The sequence below is a fragment of the Dromaius novaehollandiae genome, chromosome 10, assembly GCF_036370855.1.
Source record: "Dromaius novaehollandiae isolate bDroNov1 chromosome 10, bDroNov1.hap1, whole genome shotgun sequence".
In the NCBI taxonomy this organism is placed as follows: domain Eukaryota; kingdom Metazoa; phylum Chordata; class Aves; order Casuariiformes; family Dromaiidae; genus Dromaius; species Dromaius novaehollandiae.
In genome coordinates, this window is record NC_088107.1 from 25,601,494 (window position 1) to 25,622,914 (window position 21,421).

Genomic DNA, 21,421 nt, shown 5'->3' on the forward strand with positions numbered 1-21,421 from the left:
GTGGCTGGGACTAGTTCCTGAAGGTGACACCCGGCAGCGGTTCAGCTCGCAAGGTTTGCAGCAAATGTCAGCTGCAGGGAGCTCCGGTTGCAGAGTACAGCCTGAGCAAAGCACCCTGTCCCCTATGGGACAGCACGGTTTGGTGCCAGAGAGCAGCACAGAGGGCTCAGGGTGAGCGCATGGAGATTTCCATGGTTTATTAGGGAGCTGTCCCCCGCCTTCTGCAGGGCCAGCACCTCAGTGTGGGTTGCAAGGCGCACAGTACTACCTGGCACCAGTTGGGCAGAGGGGAGAAATACAGCTGCATGGGTCTGTGCTGGGGATTTTTGTGCCTTTGGGGGGTAGGCCTGGCAGATCTTGGTGCTTGCAGGCCCTTTACCCTGGAGCGGGCAGCTGCCTGCACCTTTGAGTGCCGCAGCAAGTCTAGGCTCACCCTGCGCACGCCGTGTGGTTGTAGTGTCCACAGCACTGGACCAGGCACAGCACGCTGTCCTCCACACCAGCCCAGGAACCCGTGAAGGAAAGGGTCCCATTCTCCCCAAGCACTGAGCTGGAAGAGGAGAGAGACATAGTCAGAACATGCTGTCCCCCTTCTTCAGCTGCCACCCCAAAGCCAGCAATTTGAATCCTTATGCCAGGCTGCCATCCGCCGTGCCTTCCCACCAGGAGAGCCGCATTGCTGGGTGCCAGCCATGCCATGGCATGGAGTTGTGGGGCATGAGGGTGAAGGAGATGGGATGCCTGGACAAGCTGCAAGGTCCACCATCCAGCTGTGGCTGCGACCCTGACACATGTGGATCCCTAGATAGGACCATACAGCATATGCTTCCCATGGCCTGGCCATGCACCCACCTGGCAAAGAGCTGCTTGCAGCATGTGTACATGGCATAGCTGGTGGAGCTGAAGTTGGTGTTCCTCAGGAAGGTCGTGCAGTCGCTCACCTCTGTTGGCACGTGAAGGAGGCCTGGGGGACAGGACCTTGTGGTTGGGGCTCTTGGACCATTCTTGCAAATCCTGTATCTTGACCATGCTTGCAAATCCTGTACCTGGATCCTGCTTAGGAATTCTGTATCCTGACCATGCTTGCAAATCCCATACCTGGACTGGGCTTGCATATCCCCTAAACCCCCCGCATGCAGCTGCAGCTGTGGCCCCACGGAGCTCCTTGCAGTGCCACAAAACCCGCTCTTGAAATGTCCTGATCCCAGCCCCGATGAGGGTGAGGGGGCCCTGCAGAGCTATGAGGCGAGCAAAGGGGTGCCTGGAGAGCCCTGGCAGAGCTGTGGGGAGAGCAGGGGGTTTTGGAGGCTTTAGCAGAGCCATAGGAAGGGCAAGCCAGCCTTCCCCATCCTGTCACATGCATTTACAGGGGGTTTCACGCCTCTGCCTGCCCCTTTCCGGCCCTTTCTCAACTCTCGGCTGCCCCCCGGAGCTGCACAGCCAGCGAGTAAGGACCTACCTGCCAGGCAAGCATTGAGCATGGAGACACAGATGCCGGTGAGCAGGGCTCGCAGCACAACAGAGGCACAGTCACTCTTGCGCTGGGGTACAAGGGAGGCTGTGGGGGCAAAGCAAAGACTAGTGTGAGTTGGGCCCTTGCCCTCACTCTGCCCTGAGTTGGAAGCAGCCGCAAGGGGGGATGCATTGCTGGGTCCCCTCTGCCACGTGATGCCCTGTCCTGGGAACCACTTGTCTAACGTGCCTTGGGGACATCATGATCCTTCTGCCAGGGACTGGCATGCTGTCTGCCAGCGCTGGTGGCGATGGGTGCTGGCAGAACACTGTGCGCATCCTACACCCATGGGTGTTTGATCAGAGCCACCCCCAGTGCTGTCGGCACTGATGGTGCTGCCCTTTGCCCCCGTGGCTTGGTAGCACTTGGGCTGGTGGGTTGTGCCATGGCCCTCGCCCTTGGGTGCGGTGCAAAAATCACCCTTATCACCTCATGGAAATCCCATTTCTTATCTGTGTGCTGGCAGAGACCGGACACAGAGGCTTACAGACAGCAAATGTCTCCCACTGCAGCTGACCCTGTGCTCCCTGGGCCTGGGATCCCACTGCCCCATACTCAGGGACGCTGGACATGGGTTGTACTCACTCAGGCCTCCCAGCATGATCCCGATGGAGCTGAAGTTGGCGAAGCCACAGAGTGCAAAGGTGGCGATGCTCTCAGCTCGCTCCTGCAGGGAACAGCAGCAGGGGATGGTCACCTCAGCACAGCAACAGGCCCAGCAGGCCCATAGCACCCAGAGTTGAGCACCATGCTGTAGCTACCAGCCCAGTTGGGCAAGATGGAGATGAGTCCCCCAACCCTGCCCTTTCTCCTCCAGAGTTTTTTGGGAGCAAGGAGGTAGGTGGTGGACTGCCTGCCTGCCGGAGAGGCTGGGCTGAGGACACAGTGGGTATGGCAGAACCCTGTAACACCATGATCTGCCCCACTGGAGAGCAGGAGAAATGGAAGAGGGCTTCACTGACTGCTTCAAGATGACCATGTACCCACCAGCGAGCTGGACATTCGAGTCTAGCTGGCCAGAGCTGCCCTCCCAACCCAACACCATCATCCGCCGGTGCCCATTTCACCAGGCACCATCCCTGCCCTGTGCCTGACAGAGTGGCAGGCGTCTCTCACAGATATCCACTGCTTCTGGCTCCCATTCCACTCCTCCAGGCCTGACAGCCGGTTCTTCTTGTATACGGCCAGCTGCTGGTACGCCACAAACTCGTTCAAGAAGATCTTGATCCCCAAGAGCTCGGCCACCAGCGGTGAGTCTGCCCAGTCTGCCCCCATGAGAAAGGCCACTGGCATGAGGATGTAGGAGCAGATCACCTGGGAAGGGCATCCCGGGACGGAATTAATTCAGAGCTTACCAGCTGCATAGCTCCCAGCTTGGGCACCTGTAGCCAGGATTTGCTAAGCACCCAAGGAGAAAGCTGAGCAAGAAGGGGTCCTGGCAGTCTGCTGAGGCAATGGGCAGCAGTGGGGATGGAGAGAGGCTGTGGATGGGGGATCTGGCAAGGTGAGGACCACGGGCTGCCTTCAGGGTCACTGATGGATACCTGGAAGGAGAGCCCCTCGATGTCCACCATCTCCCCGAGCCAGCGCAACGCGGCATTGATAAACTCCAGCACTGCCAAGAAGGCAATGAGGTTGGCTGCAATGTTAGCCACGAGCCCCACGGAGGCAGCAGCCCCGTTGCTAGCAGCTTCCAGGATGTTCCGCTCCTCTCTGCAAAGGAAAAGAGCCTGGAGGGCTCATATGGCCAGGTATCCCCCATGAAAGATCAGCTCTTGGTCCCTGGATGTACTGCACTGTCCGCACATCACACAGGCTCTCCCGACCTCGGGTTGCTCATGACCCCTGCACCTACCCCCAAACTGTCCCCACAGCTTCCCCAGTTTGGCAGGACAAGTAAAGCCCCACTCCTTCATCCCTCTGCCCCCACTCACCCACAGGAAAGGCGGATGTTTTCTTTGCCCTTGAACTTGGACTCTTCCACTTCGGGGTAGACGAGTTTGGACATGGCGAGTGCACAGGGTGCAGCCATCACGGAGGCTGCAATCAGCGATGCTGCGTCTATCTGCAACATGAAGACCATGCACTCAGGCCTGGCGCCTCTGTGCAAGGCTGTGCTGCATGATGTGCCACCCTGGGGTGCTCCTAGCACATGGCCAGTGTCAGTGAGCAACACTTGGAGCAGTTCAGGGCTCTCTGTTTGCTCAGCTGGCTGATCAGGGTGGGAAAATGTCTCTCTCTTTCCCCATCTTGGCTATACACAGCGCTTAGGGCAACTTGCCTGGATGGAGGTGTTGCTGGAGCCATGACTATCATGGCCCTGGAGACATTACTCTCTCTTGCTGTTTGACCTCATCTTGATGATTCCTGTCCCTTCCTTGTCCCTTTTTATCAGTATCAGAACAATAGGTTGCGCAACTTTGCGAACTTTTACCCGCTAACGAACAACCGAGATTCCAGCAGGAATGGAGTATTACAGTAACAGCCTCTTCTCACCCCTCCCCTGCCCTCTGAGTGGTTACTTCTTATTTCCCTGATCTTTCACCCTTAGCTTTCTGTTTGAAGAGACTACTTAATGTTTAATTAGCAGGATCCCTGCCAGCAGGTTGAGGGGAAGGATTATTCCTCATTATGGAGCACTGATGAGGCCACATTGGGATACTGTGTCCAGTTTTGAGAGACAGATAAACTGGAGAGAGTCCAGCAAAGGATCACCAAGATGGTCAGGGCACAGGACCTCCAAGGAGATGCTGGAGGAGCTGGGATTGTTTAGCTGGGAGAAGAGAAGGCTGAGGGGATGGGGGTCCTAACTGGCAACGGTACAGGTTGCAGTAGGAAATTCCAGTTGGACATAAAGAAAATATATTCTCCATGACTGGGGCAGCCATGCAATGCACCAGAGTGCTGGAGGGGATCTCCATCCATGGGGATGTTCACCACCAAACTGGACAAGGCCCTGACTACCCCGCTCGGGCTTTGCCATCAGTCCTGCTCTGGGCAGGAGGGTGGATCAGAGACCCTCAGAGGGTTCTTCCAGGTTAAATTATTCTGTGATTCAATTATAGGATTTGTGCAGGTCTCTGTACGAAGACACACGATGAGGGTCCCATGGCGGTTCCTTTGATGCAGCAAGGCACCCCATTTTTTGCCAGGCCAGCGAAGGTGAGGCTGGACATGGATGCACTCTGCTCTCCCCATGCTCACTGGTGGGGACCATTGGGCACCTGCAGGGGGTCTCCCCAGCAGTGTGTGCCAGGGCTCCCAAGTAAGGAGCACGTGACATGCACCTACTCATGCACTCACCCCAAAAGAAATGTAGGCTCCCAACACACTTCCCGCTATGGTGGAAAAGCCACCAGTAATCACAGCGTGGATTTCTGAATTGGTCATGTCTGCGAGGTATGGGCGGATGAGCAGTGGGGATTCAGTCTGCAAGAGAGAAAATCCTCTGGTGTCCTCAAGGCAGGGACACACAGGGCTGCAGGTCTCCAGGGAAGGGAGGAGAAGAGCCTCCCTCTGTGGCAAGCTCAGTTGCAAGGGCTGAGGACCTGGATCGCCTCCCCAGATTGCTTACCTGTCCCACAAAAATGTTCCCCGCCACACTCAGGGTCTCAGTGGGAGTGGTGCCCATCGAGACCTGAAGCACCCAGGAGATCTGGGGAAAGACAAAGCCACCAGCTTCAAAAAGGCTTCTGGCACCGCTGCTGCGCTCCCCTGCAGAGTGGGGCAGCATACAGCTCTCCCGCCTGCCCCCACCAAGCTGCACAGAGGTGATCTTGGGAAGTGTCCCTAGACCACATAGCAACATCAAGGTCCACACACCACAAGCAACATCAACCCAAGGGTTTGCTTTTCTCACGAAAACGCACAAGAAAGAGGGATTTCGTGTCTATCATTTTAGCAGGACAAATCACCCCAGATTAGTATCATCCCAATTTTCCTGGGACATATCCCAGCTGAGCAGGGTAGTTAGAGAAAGCACCAGGTCCTTCTCCTTTCCACCATCATCTCAAAGCCTGGTGTGAGGCCCTACCTTCAGAATGAGCCACTGCATGATCCCGAGGTAGTAGAGGATGGACATGACACAGCTGAAGAAAACAACGATGGGCAGAGTCTGCAGGCAAGGCACCAGGGCACAGGATTAAAGGGGAGCTGAGCAGCACATCTCAGTGCACTTGGGGAGCAAGGCTCCCCACTTCTTGAGCTGGACATGCTGTGGTGTTGCACAGCAGCACGGGGCATGGGCTGGCCCATGCACTCGGGGTACCACCACACTGGGCATGCCTGGCAGGGGTGATGAGGATCAGTTCTCGGTGCGGATTCCCCACGGCACCAAGGAGACCAACAGGTGAGTACAAGGCTGAAGAAGACCCTGTCCTGGAGCTATTTGAGATCTGGTCCAGCAACCATAGTTGCATTCAGCTCCATGCTCTCCAGATACCCAAACTGAAAGAAAACAGGATCTCTTTTCCCTCCCCATATCCCATTCCTCAAACTGACCTGAAAGGCAAAGACTTCTTCAACGAGTGTGTTCCCAAAGACGAAGGTGGAGCCAGCTGTAGTGTAACTCAGGAAGAACTGCAAATGGAGATGTTACATGGTAGGACAGATATCTCCATTAGCTCTTTCCCCGTTATCTCACTTCATCCTAGCAGGGGACTGTCCTCCTGCCCCAACTCCTCAGCTCAATTCATTGCCCCAACAGATAATTAACCTCTGAAACCTAAGCTGGAGATACTGGTGGGCTGTCTCTGAGCCATGGGGCACTGTTCCAGCCCACAAGGGACACTGCACCAGAGAGCCTGGGCTGCTGTACAAAACCAGAAAAGAGCTGGCTTTTCTCCACTCCCAAGCAAAAACCTTTGTGAGTGTGAGGACCCTGCAGCTTCTCAACCCAATGCTCTTAGCTCTTCTTGCCTGATCCCAGGGGAGCTACTTGGAGGGCACAAGCACAGGAAGGGGTGAGCAGACAATACCTGGATCTGGTCACCCAGCCACTGGAACGCTTGGATGCCAGGGGTTGTTCGGAGGATGAAGAGTCCAAGTAAAAACTCCAGGCCAAGGCCCCAGAAAACAGCTCTCCAGGACACCTGGGACCAAGAGCAGAATGGGGACTGAGATGTTAGCAGAGCCTACAGACTTCCCTCTCCAGCCTCCTGCCTCTGTCAACAATTGCACATGGCAGACATCATCACACTGTGCCCTGAGTGATGGTCACAGGAATGCTACTAAAGAAAGTGTCATAGAAACCCACAAGCATAGGCTGGTGATACAGGAAGGAGAAAATGAGTTGGTGGGACTCAGGAAATGTCTGATGGAACATACCCTACCAGGCTTACCCAGGAGAAGAGCACAGAGATCTTCTGGTGGTTTGACTAGTATTACATATTCCCGAGAGCAAAACTTGCTCTTCACTAACCCTTTGGAGGAAGGGGGTGGAGGCCCAAAACATTTAAGCAGGTTGAGTTGGAAGTCAACGGGACATCACTTCAATTGCTTCTGCCCAAGCCACTCAGAGTGCCCCTCCACCTGCCTGAAACCCAGGAGAGGGTGTGGTGCTGGGTCTGTACCAGGATGAAGGATGTGCTGCAAAACAGGATGGAGGTACCAAGAGGGAGCCCTGAGATGAGTAGTTAGAAGAAGAGCAGAGCAATGGCTTTGAGACTCCAGCCATTCAGCCTGGTCTCTGCTCCCCAGGCTGTGCCAGCTCTTAGCTCTGCCCAGGAGCCCTGCTGGCTCCTCTGCTTCCTTTGAGGAGCCCATGGGCTTCTACTCTGCCTCAGTGATGGGTGGTCAGGGGATGCCAGTAGGCAGGAAGCACTCGTTCCCTACTTCCTCCTCAACTTTCAGTGCTGGGTGGTTACACTCAGCAAGGGGAGCAATGGCTAAGCCACATCTGAAATACTTACTGCGCTGTGGTGCTTTGAGCAGGCAAACAGGAACAGAACCAAAAAGCAGAAGCCAGCAAATGAGACAAGCTGCTCTGGATTTCTGGAGGTGTCCAAAACCAGCCACGTGACCAGACCGCCCAGGAGGACCACACACAGCAGCCTGCAAAGGAAATCCCAGGCTGTGTCACAGAGGATGCCCCCATGGGGAGCAAAGCACAAGCTCAGGAGCTAATTGTCCAGGAGATGCCACCGTAAAGGCCACAGATCTAATGAAACCCGGGGAATACACATAAATGAGGGATGCAAATTGCCATCACACTTGGTCTTTGGCTGAACTTCCCATAATAGAGATCACTACTGAGGTAGAGGGGTAGCAGTATGCCATTTCTGCCACAGCTTTTAGTGTTGCCCCCAGGCTGGGCCATGCCTCGTCATTCACAAGGTGCCTGCATAACACGAGGGCAAGTGCCCAGCACCAACAGCTGTCAGTCATGGCAGCCCAGCTCTGGCTGGGAAGCCACGTGAGTGTGGATCCAGGCCCTGGGAGGGATGTGGCCCTGTCTCTTCCTGACTCACCATTTCAGCCATGGCCAGGACTTCAGGAAGCATTTCTGACAGGGCCTGAGGAGCTGCAATACCTTTGCCCCGCAGTGCTTCTGGAAGAGACTCCAGCACATGAAGAAGACAACCAGAGCAGTCATAACAACCAAGGCGAGGGCTCGCTGGAAGTTGAGCCAACAGGCTGCAGCGAAGTAGCACAGGTAGGCTGGAGAAGGTACACTGGGAGTCAGCAGTGGCAGGACCATAGGATAATGGGATCATAATACTAACTGGGCCCAATGTTGATGTCCATTTCTCTCCAAACCTCCTTCCCTGGCCTCCCTTAGGGCCTCCATTTGTGCATGGGGAGGCCTGAGGGAGCACCACTCCAACAACCTGACTCTGGGGCTCATCAGTGACAGCATCTCAGCTGTTTGGGGGCACATGGAGTGAGCAGAAGAGGAAGAGCGAACCCTCTGGGTAGGGGGAGAAAGAGGAAAAGGATAGATAGTAGGGTGCAGGTAGCCCTCATAGGACAGGAGTGATGAGATGAGAAAGAAGCTGACACCGGGGCTGGTGAGAATAGATACAACCTCCAGGCAGATGACGGTGCTCAGTGCTTGGAGGCTGGGAGCATGACGAGCCAAGAGTTATGGAAACTGGGCCTCAGCGTTGAGGAGACCTCACCTACACAAAGAAGCCCCAAGATGACCTTCCGTATTGCCTTGGCATGAGCTTTACAGAAATGCTTTGCCTTGGATGCTGGGTGCAGGGCCTTCCTGGGAAGAATCACAGAGCAGAGATGTGAGAGGCCTAGAAGATGGATCTGGGCTCCATGACCAAAACTACCAGAGCCGTATTGTGACATTGCCTCCTAGACAGCATTTGCAGCAGCGGTATGGCAGTGTAGGTGGGCCTTGACCTCTAGCAGCTATACCACCTGCTCCAAGAGGAGAAAGCTGGCCCATCATGGCAGGGGACACCTCCCTATACACCCCAGAGCCCAGGGCACATCGAGCAGAGGCTTGCTCCGGGTGGCTGTGCTGCTATGGGGACAGAGACCTCACCACTGCTGCCTTACAAAACCATACGCAGCCATTGGGCAACATACGTCCTACCTTGTCTATACAGCATGACCCTACACTGCTCCCAGATCAGGTACTTGCAATCCAGGTTTGACAGTACAAGAGCTTGCTATGACCATTGGAAATATCCTATATGCAAAGTGTTGCGTGCATCTCCAGGGAAAATTTTACCTCCAGTAAGAGGAGAATCTGCCTTTTCCTTCTCTTCCCCTCTCCTCGTTGGTGTCACCACACGGATCATCAGATTCTTCATGGAGCCCCTCCTCCCCCTGAAAAACACCATTAGCCGGAGTACCCTAAGCAGCTTCCTATGCCCAGACAGGAAGGGAAGGGGAGATTTACCTGGGAGCTGAAAGCTGGGTTATCTGAGCCCTTCTCAAGGTTGACCAGGGTTATCTGGTTATCTTCCATCTTCAGGTATGCTGCAGCTTCAGGTGTGCTTTTGCAGACGGCACTGCAAAGGGCCAACACACCAGCTGGGAGAGAAAGCTGAGATCAGCTCTGGAAGGGAGAAATGTCTGATCCTGATTTTTGAGTTTGGGACTCTGAGAGGAGGATGCCCTTTGTAGTAGAGATTCAAAGTGGTTCTTGCACCAGCAAACTGAGGTGCTAACTTCTGGAGTTCTCAAGTCTTGCTTGTTCTTCTCCAACTCCGGGAAGGTGTTTGCTCTTCCTTGCTTCCAAGGGATTACAGATGAGAATTAAACCCAGGTGATTAAATATGATGCAATGGGGAGAGCCAGCAACACTCCTTCAAGGGGACCACACTGACTACATGCCTCGGTGAGGGTCCCCTTGCTAAAGTCCTGTGGGATTTTGCAAAAAATAAATATGACCACATCCCTCATTGAAAGCTCTTAATATAACTAAGTGACCGTAGGATAAGAAAGATGGTCCTTTCACACTAAAGGAGGGTAGGAATAAGTGGTGGTTTTCATGAGGACTAGTGAAAGCGGAACAGTCATACTGGGAGGGATGAGACAGCAAAGCTAAAAACCACCGCAGAAATCCTTGGAGCAATTCCATTTGGACACCTTCTGGGTTCCTCTATCTGAAAAGGGGCAGGTGAAGAGCAGAAAAGACACAGAGAAGCTGGCAAGCAACCTGTAGAAGCACTTCTGCATGAGGAGGGAGGCAACAGAGGAGGAGTCCTTGTTTTGGAAGAGAGATGACTGAAGGGAGGTGTAGAGTTCGTCACTTCAGGCCAGCATAGAGAAGGTGAGGAAAGCAAGATTATCTGTAGTTTCTCACAATGCAAGAGTTAGAGTCCATTGAAGGGAATGATCCAGCCCCAAACAGAACGAGTGGAGGCAAGGAGCTTTTGGAGACTGTGTGATTTAATTGATTGCCACGGGATGTCAAGGAGGCCAAAAGCAGAGGCGAGCTCAACAAGGTCCGCAGACAAAAAGGCTATCACAAGCTGCTGAAGGGAAGCGCGCCGAGGCCTGGGGTGTGCTCCGAGGCCTTTCTCTGTGCCCGAAGCTTCCCTGGCGTCTTGGCAAGAACAGGCTTTCTCAGTGCCAGTCCAGGGCCCCACTCCTCCTCCAGGGCCCCAGGGTCTCTCCAGCCCACCCCAGGGCCCACAGACACCCTGAGTCCCCTCCGAAGGCTCAGGGACCCCCCCCCCCAGGACACCCCAGGGCTCAGGGACCCCTCAGGACCTCCCCCCAGGGACCCCAGGCTCAGAGAGCCCCCCCAGGCCATCCAAGTGCTCAGAGACTCCCCAGATCCACCTCAGAGCTCAGGGACTGCCTCTAGAGCCCCCTCCCCCCCCAGGCTCAGGGACCACCTCAGGCCACCCCAGGGCTCAGAGACCCTCCCCAGGGCTCATGGACCCCCAGCCACCCCCAGCACACCCTAGGGCTCAGGGACCCCCTAGGGCCCCCCAGGCCCCCAAGGGCTCAGGGACCCTCAGTCACCCCCAGCCCACCCCAGGGCTCAGGGTGCTCCCAAGGCCCAGCTCCCTCCCCCCCAGCCCTGCAGACCACCCCCCTCCCCCTGCCAGCCCAAGGCTCCGCCCACAGCTCAGGTAGCCCCGCCCCATCTGCTGGCCCCGCCCCCCGAGCTGGGGTGGGAGAGGGCAGCACGCCCCTGTACCCGAGCCCCGCCAAGCGCTTCAGCTGCCCTTTGTTTTGGTGAAGCCTCATTGGCTGCTCTTCCCTGGGGGGGTGTGGCTGTGCAGGCAGGTGGCCAATAAGGAGGGGGCGTGCATGCAGTGAGGTCGAGCCCCCTCCCCCCAGGGGTCTCCGCGCCACCTCCCTCCCCCCCCCCCCGGGCCTGGTGCCCCCCGCGGCCTGGCAACTCCCGGTCGGGTGCCCGTGCCCTCGTGTGCCCCATCCTTGTACCCTGCCGTGTCCTCGTGCCCCCATGTCCTCTCGCCCGCCGTCCTCATGCGCACCCCCCCCGTGCCCTGCTGCCCTGTGCCCTCGCGCCCGCCGCGGCCCCTGGCACTCACCCACCAGCCCCGAACCCGCCGGGCGCCTGGCCGCACAGCTCCCTGCCCCGCAGCTGCCTGCCCCACGCCCGGTTATCGATTAACAGCTCGGTCCAAAGACCTGGGCTTGGCCGCAGGGCCGCAGCCAGCCCGGCTCCTCCCCGGGCTCACGCCCTGGCGGCCCAGCCCGGCCCGGTGCGGCTGCCTGGCACGCTGGGCTTCACGACGCCGGGCGCCCAAGGTGGCAACGCGCCGCTGGAAAATGGTGTCCAGGAATGGTCTTTCTCGAGAGCAAAACGAGCCCCACGGCAGGCTCTAAAAAGCAAGAAATTCAGCCTTTACTCTGGGAAATGCTGCCCAGGAAAATAGCGGTTCCTGGGCGACCGCCAAAACCACGGCGGTGCAAAGGCCCCTGTGGTGGGTCTGCCAATCCCACCGCCACGGAGCAGTCGTGCTGGCGGAGCTGCCTGTGCTGGCCTGGTGCTTTTGCCCCTGAAATAGCGTGGGACGGTCGGGGCCTCTGCGAAAAAAGGGGCTGTCAAGCACCGGCCACTGCAGGAATTCCTGTGTTGCCTGTGAGCACCTGGCAGAAACCTCGTATTTGTGCAGGACGGCGGGAGCCACATCCCCACGTGCGTGCACCAAGTCAGTACCGGCCTGCTGTGCTGGTAATGCCGGAGCTAATTGGGATTTTGCACCAGGGGATCCCAAGCAATGTCAGGATTTTGCATATTGCTGGTGTAGGATGCACAGGAGACTTTGTTTTTCATGCCTGGGGAGCAATAAAGCGATGTGGTGCAGAGGGTGATGTGCAGTCTGGGGTTGGTTAAGACTCCGGTTGCCAGGGCATTCAGCACCTCGTGCCCATAAGCCAGTGTCTGTCCGTGTGCAGGATGAAGAGTAAAACTGCAAGTGTGTCTTGTGCATTGCTTGTGTAAAACAGGCCCTGGTAGTGCAGGGCTTGCACATCTTGGTGCAACATTCATGGATTACTTGTGCAAATGAAGCCCTGCTTATGTAGGACTCACACAGCCTGGGCACTGCTCACACACTGGTGAACTGCTTGTGCAACTGTAGCACAGCTTCTACAGTGCTCATGCTGCACGTGTGAACTGCTCGTGCAAACCAGGTGCTGCCCATGCTCACTGCATGCAGCCCAGACACAGCTTGTACAGGGCCCGTGCAGCCCAGGCATGGCTCACGCAATGCTTGTGACCTGCTTGTGCAGCACGTGCGCAGCCTAGGGACAGCTCATGCAATACACGTGAACTGCAACCCCAGCATTACTTTGCCAGGGCACATGCAACCTTGGCATGTCTCATGCAAATAGCATGCACTGAGGAGACAATGGCTCCTGCAGTGTTTGAGCAACACTTGAGAGCTGTTTGTGCATCCTGGACACAGCTCATGGGACACCTGCAAACCTCTCGTGTAAACCGGGCACTGCTTGAACAGGGCTCGTGTTTGCAGCAGCCTCCGCTTCTGCGAGCGCAGCCCCGCCCGCGCAGAGCCCGCGCGCCTCGCGCAGAGCCCGCGCGCGCCTCGCGCATGCGCGGGGCCGAGGCCTCGCCTGGACGCTTTGCTGGAGCGCAGCGTCCGAAGTCGCAGCGCCGCCCCGCGCATGCGCCCCGCGCCGCGCCGCGCCGACGACGTGAGATCACACGCCGCCTGCGCCTAACAGCGCGCGCGCCGCTGCCGCGCCCCAGAGCCCTCGTAGCGCGCCGTGATCGTATAGTGGTTAGTACTCTGCGTTGTGGCCGCAGCAACCTCGGTTCGAATCCGAGTCACGGCATCGCCTCCCGGGCGGTAGCACGGCACCCGGGCTCAGCTTTTGCGGGTTTTTTTCTCTCCTTTCCGAATTCATTTCAGTTTTACACATTATTCCCTTTTCCTCCCCTGACCCCAGGAGAGTCCCTAGGCCGGGCAGCTTGTAGCTGCCTGCAGGTGGAGGCCTCGGGCGGGGTGTGTCCCTCTCCTCTCCAGCATTCTCCAGCCAGCTGGCAGTAGCCGGGTGCTGCATGTTGAGCAGAAGCCACGCTCGCAGGCACAGCGGGCGCCCTGGAATGGACCCTCATACTGGCGCCTGGACGTTCAGGTACCTGGGTGGTGGCCTCAGTTCTCCCGCAGCCCCAGGGTGCAGCCGCCTGTCCCTGTGGCGTGGAGGCCCTTCCCCACACTGGCAGCCAGTCCCCCCCGGGGGGCACAGCCCTCGAGGGTGCCTGCACACCTCTGTACGGTGCCTAGGAGCCTGCCTATGTGGCCCGGGAAGCTCCCCTGTGACACTCGTGCAGGCATCTGGGGGTGAAGGCGGACCCAGGAAGGAGGCCTGTGGGGTCCCAGTCCTGCCTGAGCACAGGCGCCTGGGGTGCAGCTCACCACAGGCCTGCCTGGGCATTCCTGGCCTTTTAGCACAGGACCCTGTGACCTCTCCGCTCCTGGAGGAGACTGCGGAGGCGCGGTGCTGCCGGGGTCGGCTGGCTGTCCCTGCACACGAGGAGGCACAGGGGTTTTGCAGGGCTGGTGGAAGGAAAAGGGAATAATGTGTAAAACTGAAATGAATTCGGAAAGGAGAGAAAAAAACCCGCAAAAGCTGAGCCCGGGTGCCGTGCTACCGCCCGGGAGGCGATGCCGTGACTCGGATTCGAACCGAGGTTGCTGCGGCCACAACGCAGAGTACTAACCACTATACGATCACGGCGCGCTACGAGGGCTCTGGGGCGCGGCAGCGGCGCGCGCGCTGTTAGGCGCAGGCGGTATGTGATCTCACGTCGTCGGCGCGGCGCGGGGCGCATGCGCGGGGCGGGGCAGCAGCTCGGGGGGCCCCCCCCGGTGGTAAGGAACGCCTGTTGCTAGGCCCGTGCGGCGTTTCCATGGCGACGTAGTGGGAGCGTGGCGGATCCCCCCCCGGTGGTTGTGTGCGCATGCGCAGCTTGCAGCCTTCCCGCCACCCCCCCCCACCGGCGGGGGAAGGGCGGCGAGGGCGGTCGCCGCGGGGTCTCTCGGTCCCGGCTCCGGCCCTCAACCCGGCCCAGCGCGGCGTGAGGGAGTCCCTGATCCTGCCGCTGGGTCCCATCCTAACCCTGGCTCCGAAGCATGATCCCAGCCCCGGCCTGACCCCAACCCTCAGCTCCCATCCTGCCCCAATCTAACCCTATTCCTGGTCCTAACTCTGTGCCTGGCCCAACTTCAAATGCTGACCTCAGGCCTAACCCAGACCCTAAACCCTGATCCTAACGCTGTCTCTAAGCCCTGGTCTTAACTCTGTGCCCGCTGCCAGCTCCAGACCTTGATCTTGACCCTGTCCCTCATCCTAACCCCCACCGTAACCCTGTCTCTGATCCCTGCCTTCGCCCTAACCCAGGTTTTAATCCTGCCTCTAACCCGGATCTTAACCCGATCTCTCACCCCCATTCTGTTTTTGACCCCAACTCCAAACTGTCGTCCTAACCCCGTCCCTGACTCTAATCTTAACCGTATCCCTAACCCCAACTCTAAACTCTGATGCTATCTCCTGATCTTAACTTGACCCTAAGGCTCACTGTGTCCTTCACCCTGACCCTAAACCTAACCCTATCCCTACCCTTGTTCCTGATCATAACACTCACCCTGACCTCGTCCCTGATCCTCACCCTAACACTCCCCGGGGCCCTAGCTGTTTTGCCTGACCACAGCCCCAACTCTAAACCCTGTGGGTGTTTCTCAGCGACAGTCCTTCCTGCCCGGTTAACTGCTGCTTTCCCAGAAGGTACTGGGAGTGCTCAGCAGGCCAGGATGGCGTGTGAGACTCGGAAAGCTGTTAGCACCCCTACGGTTCTGGCAGGTGTGAGTGGGTGCTGGAAGAGGTCTCCAGCAGCCACACTGTCCGTGCTGGGGCAGCGGTATGTGTATAGGCCACATCCGTTCCTGCACATCTGCTGCAGTCTGTGAATCCTAAATGTGCAAGAGCCTTACTGAAGCTTGGGACAAACCTGAGCAAGGCCTTGTGCACCTTGACTACTCAGTCAAGTGTTGTTGTCTCGTTACCCTCCAGTCCGGCTGCTGACTTTACTGATCTTGGAGCATTTCCCAGCTTTATGCCCATCCATAACATTCAATTCAGGAGCAATTTAGTAAAAACAAGATTCTAATGAGACTTGCATCCTGTGGGGAGTGATGGTTGCCAAAACAGCAAATGATGCAGAGACCAGCTACAGCTGTGAGGAGGAGTAGCTCCCCAGACTGCATCACTGCCTGTGGGGACCAGAGGTGCCCAGCAGGGCACACTCTGCACCCAACAGAGCAGCTCCTGCCACCCTGAGCTCTTCATCTTGCTTATCTCCAACTCAAGAAAGCTCGGAGTAGTGAAAGAAGGCACAATAGGCCTTTTGTGGCCTCTCTTTGTCTGTAGCCACCTCTTCCTCCCCTTGTCCTCTTTGCTGCTGACATCTCCTATGCTCTGGTGTGCGCAGTGGTCCTTCAGCAAAGGTCATGGCCTTTGCAATGGGAGATGCTATCCGTGCCATCAAACCTGGCTACGCAGGAGATGGTGAAAGAGGGCCTCTTTGGTGGCATCTTTGAATGACTTGGGTGTGCAGCTGGCTTTTGGCAATGCCCTTCTGCTGCAGTGCTGCCCTTCTCCCTCCCTTGTTTGCCCTCAGCCGGTCCTGGTCTGTCCCCTCCCTCCAGGCTGTGGGGACACTGCTCTTGTCCCTGTATGGCCAACCTTGTCACTATCTGTGCCTTCATACTGGACCCAAAGTGGGTGCAGTGTCACTGGCAAGACTCCTCACGTGCAGGGAGTTTAACACTATGCTGAACCTGTGGACTGTGCTGGGAGAGAGAACAGACCACAGCAGACATCCACAGAAGACAGAGGGGGGAAGAAGTCTTTGTCCTGCCCTGCGCCCTGTCTTGGCCACTTGTGCCTTCCTCCATGCTAAGCTGGTGGTGCCACAGCTGCCACTGACCTAGGCTGTGTCACTGGTCAGTGAGCAAGGAGAAGCCCAGATCCACTGTGTCACCAGCCTGCTTCCATGCATCGTCCTGTGCAATTGCTGTGTTGTGTCAGTGCAATGCGGTGGTGGGGAAAAAGCAACCAAGGGAGAAGGTGGGAGAGTGCCAAGATGTGGAGTATCTCTCACAGGACATGTTGCCCGTGCCTGGAGGGGGCAGAGAACGAAGAGTGATGCCCACAGTGACCAGATTCCTACCTGGGGACTTGTATAGACAGGGAGAGTGGGACCCATGAACTTGGTGTCCCCCATGGTCTTGATCCCAGTTTCATGGCCTACCCTAGCCTGGTATGGTGCCAGGGCTCATGTTTGCATGGGTGCATGCTGGGCACTGCACATGTGGCATGCATGGGTGCAGATTCTCCTGCGGGTGGGGAGAAGGCAGCAGGGTTCATGTTTGGGATGCTCCACAGACATATCTGAAAGGGGGAAACCAACAGAACAACAATGATCTCAACCGTTGCAACAGGCATGAACGAGATAAACGCTGCAGCGATAGGGAAGAATCAGCCAAACATGGAAGCAAGCAGGGAGGTGGTGAGTGGAGACAGAGATAAGTGCCAGAGGCTTTGCTGGTGTGGAAAAGGAAGCACAAAGCTGCTGCCACCAGTCACTGGAGGTGGTGGTCCCATGCCAGCACAGCTGCCTACCCATGGGCTGTTTCGCCCAAGTGGAGTGCTGAGCCAGTAATCATAGGACTGCTCCTAATGAAACTGTGAGGTGTTGTCAGGGCCCAGAATAACCTTTCATGGCATGGTTTGGTCCACAGGACTTTGCTGGACTGGTCCAGATGGTTCAGACCTGCCAGAATGCATTCATGCAGCATGGTGGAAAAGGGATGGGCAGTTGGGGGAACTGCCTGATGGATCTGATCCCTTTGGGCTTTGCTCAGTGTCTGGGCAGGGTGTCTGCTCCAGGCAGGCTCCCCTGCTCTTCCCACCTTGCTGTGTCCCATGGTGGCTTTTCTCTGAGCCCTCTGACGCCTGTGGTTTGTGTCTGATAGGATTTTAAAGGTGTCTGCAATGTCAAAATGCTGGTGCAGCCAGGCAGAGAGTGCTGCTGGGCCCAGACGCTGCCACTCCGTGGCATGAACATAAATCTTCCAGCTGGCACAGGGACAGGAGCAATTCATCACTCTGCAGCTTTCTCAGCTGCTCTGCCCCTCTCCGGCTGTTCCCTCACTGGGGCAGCCCCCAGCCTCCTTTCCCCACCTCGAGGAGGCAGACAGGAGGTACAGTGAACTGTACTGCTGCCTCTTTTCATCCTGACTGACTCAGATCTCTAAGACAGCCAGGGGAGCAGAGCTGGTGCCTGGGGAGGTGTGAGGGATGCCAGCACTGTGAGTAGGCGCTCCATGTTTTACTGGTGATATAAAATTGTGCGCTGACGCAGGCCAACACTGTCATTTCCAGGTATTCAGAAGCCATAAATTCAAATTGCAATTTTCTCTGCTGCTGAAAACCCACCTTCCTTGCTAAGAACATCAGCACATCCTCACTGAGTTACACCATCTAGCCCACCATCCCATATCCACAAGCACATGGGATGCTTTATTCTTCTAGGGAAAAATACAATATCTGAGTCCCCCAGTACTCTCCCGGCCTCCCACCAGTTGCAGCTTAAAGATTTCTGAGCCAAATGTGGTTTTCCTGCATTTAGCAGCCCTTAATGATTTTTTTCGCCCATGGATTTGCCCAGTTTCCCCCTAAATCATGAAGCAGCCACAGTGTCCTGTGTTGGGGAGCTTCCCAGCCCCACTGCACGCTGTCTTCAGCTGTACGTGCCTGTACAGGTGTGTAAAATTGATACGCCAGCCCTTTCTGCAAATGAGTCTTTGGAAAAAAAATGAGCCGTTGTCTAGTACTGAAATGATGTTTGTGAGGTTGTGGTATGTGGAGGAGGAAACCCTGGTTCCTCTGCAGGGGAGAGAAGTGGAGTCAGTGCGAGAGGTGGTTTGTGATCCTGCTTTCTCCCTGTGCGTGTCCTCCCATGCCTCCCCCTACACCACGCAGCATCCCTGCTGTCCCAGACATCCCTTTCTGGCCTGGTGGGCCAATGCAGGAGGAAGGGCAGGCCAAGGAGTAGGTCCTGGGGGTGATATTAGAAACGAGGGGTTAGGTAGGACTGGGGATGAAGGACAGCAGGTCTGGGCTGGGAGGGGGTTACAGGTACTCAGGCATTTCTTGACATGAGCCCTTGGAATTTCAGCTGTGATGCTCTTCAGCAGCTTTATGAGCCCACAACAGCGCATGAGATGGTCCTGGCTTCCCTACAGCCCAGGCTTCAAAGGGCATTTTCCAGTCCACTAGCACTATGTAGGACAAAAAGCCTACAATAGACTAACTTTTTGCTTTGGTGTATTTTGGGATCTCCTCGCCTGGCTCTGACACCCAGAGATCAAGGGACACAGTCCCTAAAATTAACCTGTGAGGGAATCACCAAAGCTCTCCCATCCAACCAGCAGGGAGCACAAAGCCCAAAGCAGCCTCTTGGCCCTTTCCCTATGGGTCCAGCATGCAGCTTAAGCTGGGATGTGATACAAGTGGCCCAGATGCTGTGTTGCCTGTCTCCCTGCCCTAGATGAACGCTGCCACTTGTTCGTATCTGCCCTGTCTCGTTGCAGCTGCCAGCCCTGAGCCCTCGCGCTGCCTTTGTCTGCGAGACAAGCAGGAGCCTCCTCCGGCAGCAGGGATTTATAGCCTGCACACAGCCACCTCTTAACCCCTCTTTGTGATGCTGAGCGGGCAGAAAACAGGCAGCCACACACTGCCAGGCAGCTTGCCCAGCACGATGTGCCCCTGCTCTGAATTCACCTTCATTTTCTCCCTCCTGTCTGTTTTGGAGACACCAAGCAGGACTGGGGTGAATGCTATTGGCAAAAGAACTTGTTTCCCCTCTGCGTGGGGGAACAGCCCCTGTTTTGCACTTGTCCTCCATGCCCGTCTTCCTGATGGTTGATGAGCATCCTTTTTAGAGATGTAGGTGGGATGCCAGCTGGTGGTTCACAGCCCCTAGGCCATGCAGAGCCCCAGCAAGTACCTGTGTGGGGAAGGAAAGTGCAGCTGGATTAATCAAACCCACCATTAATGCAGTCCTGGGGCTCGCAGGTCCCCCACCAGCCCCAGAGCACAGGCCTCCGACCAGCACATTGCTCTGATTGAGCTGCAAATGCTCCAGCTCCTTAGTTTGCTTTGCCTCAGATCGATGAGCGCAGGCGGCTCCAATCAATTCCACTTTAGCGCTTGCTATTGAGTTCAGATCCGCGCTCTCCCAGCTGGTCCCGCTTCCTTTGTTCATTCAGAGGAGGAATTTGGGCATCTGCTCCCATGCGGAAGCTGCTGTGCCTTTGTGAGGCACAAGCTCCCTTGTAAGGGCAAATAATATCCTGCGGTTGCAGATGTTCCTCCCTGCTCTCTCCACGGGTTTGAACTGTGCTATTGCTGGAGCCCTGAAAGAGTCACCCTGGCTGGGGACAGTGTGAAAGGGGGTGACTGAATTGGGCCACGCACTTTGCATGATAGAATATGGTTGTCGTCACCAAGCCAATGTCTAGCATGAGGTTCCCCTGCCGTAAGCCTGGTTTTGCTGGGGAAATACCAATGCCAGCTGCAGGAAGCTTCTGTGGCTTGGCTCCCCTGTCCCCTTGGGCATTGAGTGTGGCTTCAGTTCTGTGGGGCTCTGAGCATATGCAAAATGATTTTACAGAAGAAAATAACCCCCAAGGGTTTATACGGTGGCCATTTGGAAATTTCCCTCAAACCCATTCCCAGTGTTTGCCAGTGAAACAGGCTTTTCTCATGCTCAGTGTGTCAGTCCTGGAGTAATTTTTTCTCATGTCTGTCACCCAGCTCTCCTGCTGGCAAGTTTCCAGTGTGCTGGACCTGGATTTGTGGAAATGAAGTTCCCCACAGCTCTCCACACCTCGGCAAGTGTTAATGAGATAATGGATCACACTACAGAGCAGTTGTGATGCTCAGGGTCACGGACATGAAGAGGGTTGTCGGTGCTGAGAGCAGAGACAGAAAGGGTGCTTGGTATGGCTGGGGTGACAACCCATGTATCTGGCTCCAAGCTGGCAAATGTCTGTCAACAAGTTGTTCTGTCTTCTTTTGGTCAATTAGCATAGTTTCAATTATATTATCAACTGCATAATGATTTCTTTCAACAGAAAGGTTGGGAAGCTGCAAAAAATGTCTGCAAGAATTTGCTTCACTAGGTAAATGCACATGCTTGGGCATATCCTGTGTGTCTGGACAGACAGCATCTGAGTGGCCTGAACGGCCTCAGAAACCCTGGGCCTGCATCACTTGTGCAAGTGTTATTAAAAGCAGAAATGTCCTCGTTTGTGTTGCTTGGGAGGAGCAATGTGTCACCTCATGTATAGGACTTGGTGCCAGCCCATGTTATCCAGATGCCCCTCTGGCCACACCATTCACCCCAGACTTCTGAGCTGAGCTTCATGCTCCAAGTGTGTTGCGTTTCCACAGCGTATCACTTGTCTTTGGCCCCTTCGCCCCCGTACAGCTTGTTGTGGCAAGCTGGAGCTGCAGAGCATCTTGTGCTGGTGCTTCTCTCTTCCATGCCAGTCTGTCCCCTGCCCTGCCTGGGGCATCTGGCATTGAGCTGGCATGTGCAGGCATGGCTGCTCCACGCAGGTACATCCCGTTTCCTTCCAGCCTGATGGGAGCTGGAAAATTTGAATGTGATGGACAAAGCTTGCAGGCTCCCAATTGCTTTGGTGCAGCCTGGTGGGGGAATGCGCTTGCTGTGCGGATGGTGGGCTGCTGGAAGAGGGATGCTGCAGGCCTGGGAGCGGCTTTCCGAACCAAAGGATGCTGCCTGTGTGATTTATCTGGGAGCAATATCGCTGCAAGTGGGCAGCTGCTCTGTTGAGACTGTCCCATCTCACCCACTGCCCGGTCTTTGATGGTTACCTGAGGCAAATGTGTAGCAACATTTCCCTTGGA

General features: G+C 56.2%; 1 protein-coding gene and 2 non-coding genes across 6 annotated transcripts; 1 reads left to right on the forward strand and 2 right to left on the reverse strand.

Annotated features, from left to right (window-relative positions):
- Positions 1-182: 182 nt before the first annotated feature.
- Positions 183-11,547, reverse strand: LOC112992389 (sodium/nucleoside cotransporter 2-like). Of its 4 annotated transcripts, none has more exons than XM_064517702.1 (18): positions 11,485-11,547; positions 9,372-9,835; positions 9,201-9,298; positions 8,632-8,723; positions 7,981-8,170; positions 7,423-7,564; positions 6,490-6,603; positions 6,014-6,091; positions 5,547-5,627; positions 5,088-5,168; positions 4,817-4,942; positions 3,448-3,578; positions 3,058-3,226; positions 2,630-2,827; positions 2,099-2,180; positions 1,460-1,558; positions 853-964; positions 183-550 (listed from the first exon to the last, which is right to left on the reverse strand). In XM_064517702.1, exons 2-18 carry the CDS (start codon positions 9,438-9,440, stop codon positions 430-432), a joined length of 1,983 nt encoding a protein of 660 aa, XP_064373772.1. In that variant the 5' UTR covers positions 9,441-9,835; positions 11,485-11,547; the 3' UTR covers positions 183-429. The 4 variants fall into 4 exon arrangements, with proteins under 4 accessions (XP_064373772.1, XP_025971196.2, XP_064373773.1 ...); XM_026115411.2 differs by having other exon boundaries at positions 9,372-9,505; positions 11,485-11,540; XM_064517703.1 differs by lacking the exon at positions 5,547-5,627.
- Positions 11,548-13,183: 1,636 nt separating this feature from the next.
- TRNAH-GUG (transfer RNA histidin (anticodon GUG)) lies at positions 13,184-13,255 on the forward strand. Its single transcript has one exon. It is a non-coding gene; the product is annotated as a tRNA-His (tRNA).
- Positions 13,256-14,089: 834 nt separating this feature from the next.
- On the reverse strand, positions 14,090-14,161 carry TRNAH-GUG (transfer RNA histidin (anticodon GUG)). Its single transcript has one exon. It is a non-coding gene; the product is annotated as a tRNA-His (tRNA).
- Between the last annotated feature and the right edge of the window lie 7,260 nt (positions 14,162-21,421).

Coding starts and splice junctions, on each gene's coding strand:
- LOC112992389 (XM_064517702.1), bottom strand. CDS start 9,440: ATGGAAGATAACCAGATAACCCTGGTCAACCTTGAGAAGGGCTCAGAT. Junction 7,565..7,980: donor TCCTGGCCATGGCTGAAATG/GTGAGTCAGGAA, acceptor TTTCCTTTGCAG/GCTGCTGTGTGTGGTCCTCC. Junction 551..852: donor TGCAAGCAGCTCTTTGCCAG/GTGGGTGCATGG, acceptor CTCCTCTTCCAG/CTCAGTGCTTGGGGAGAATG.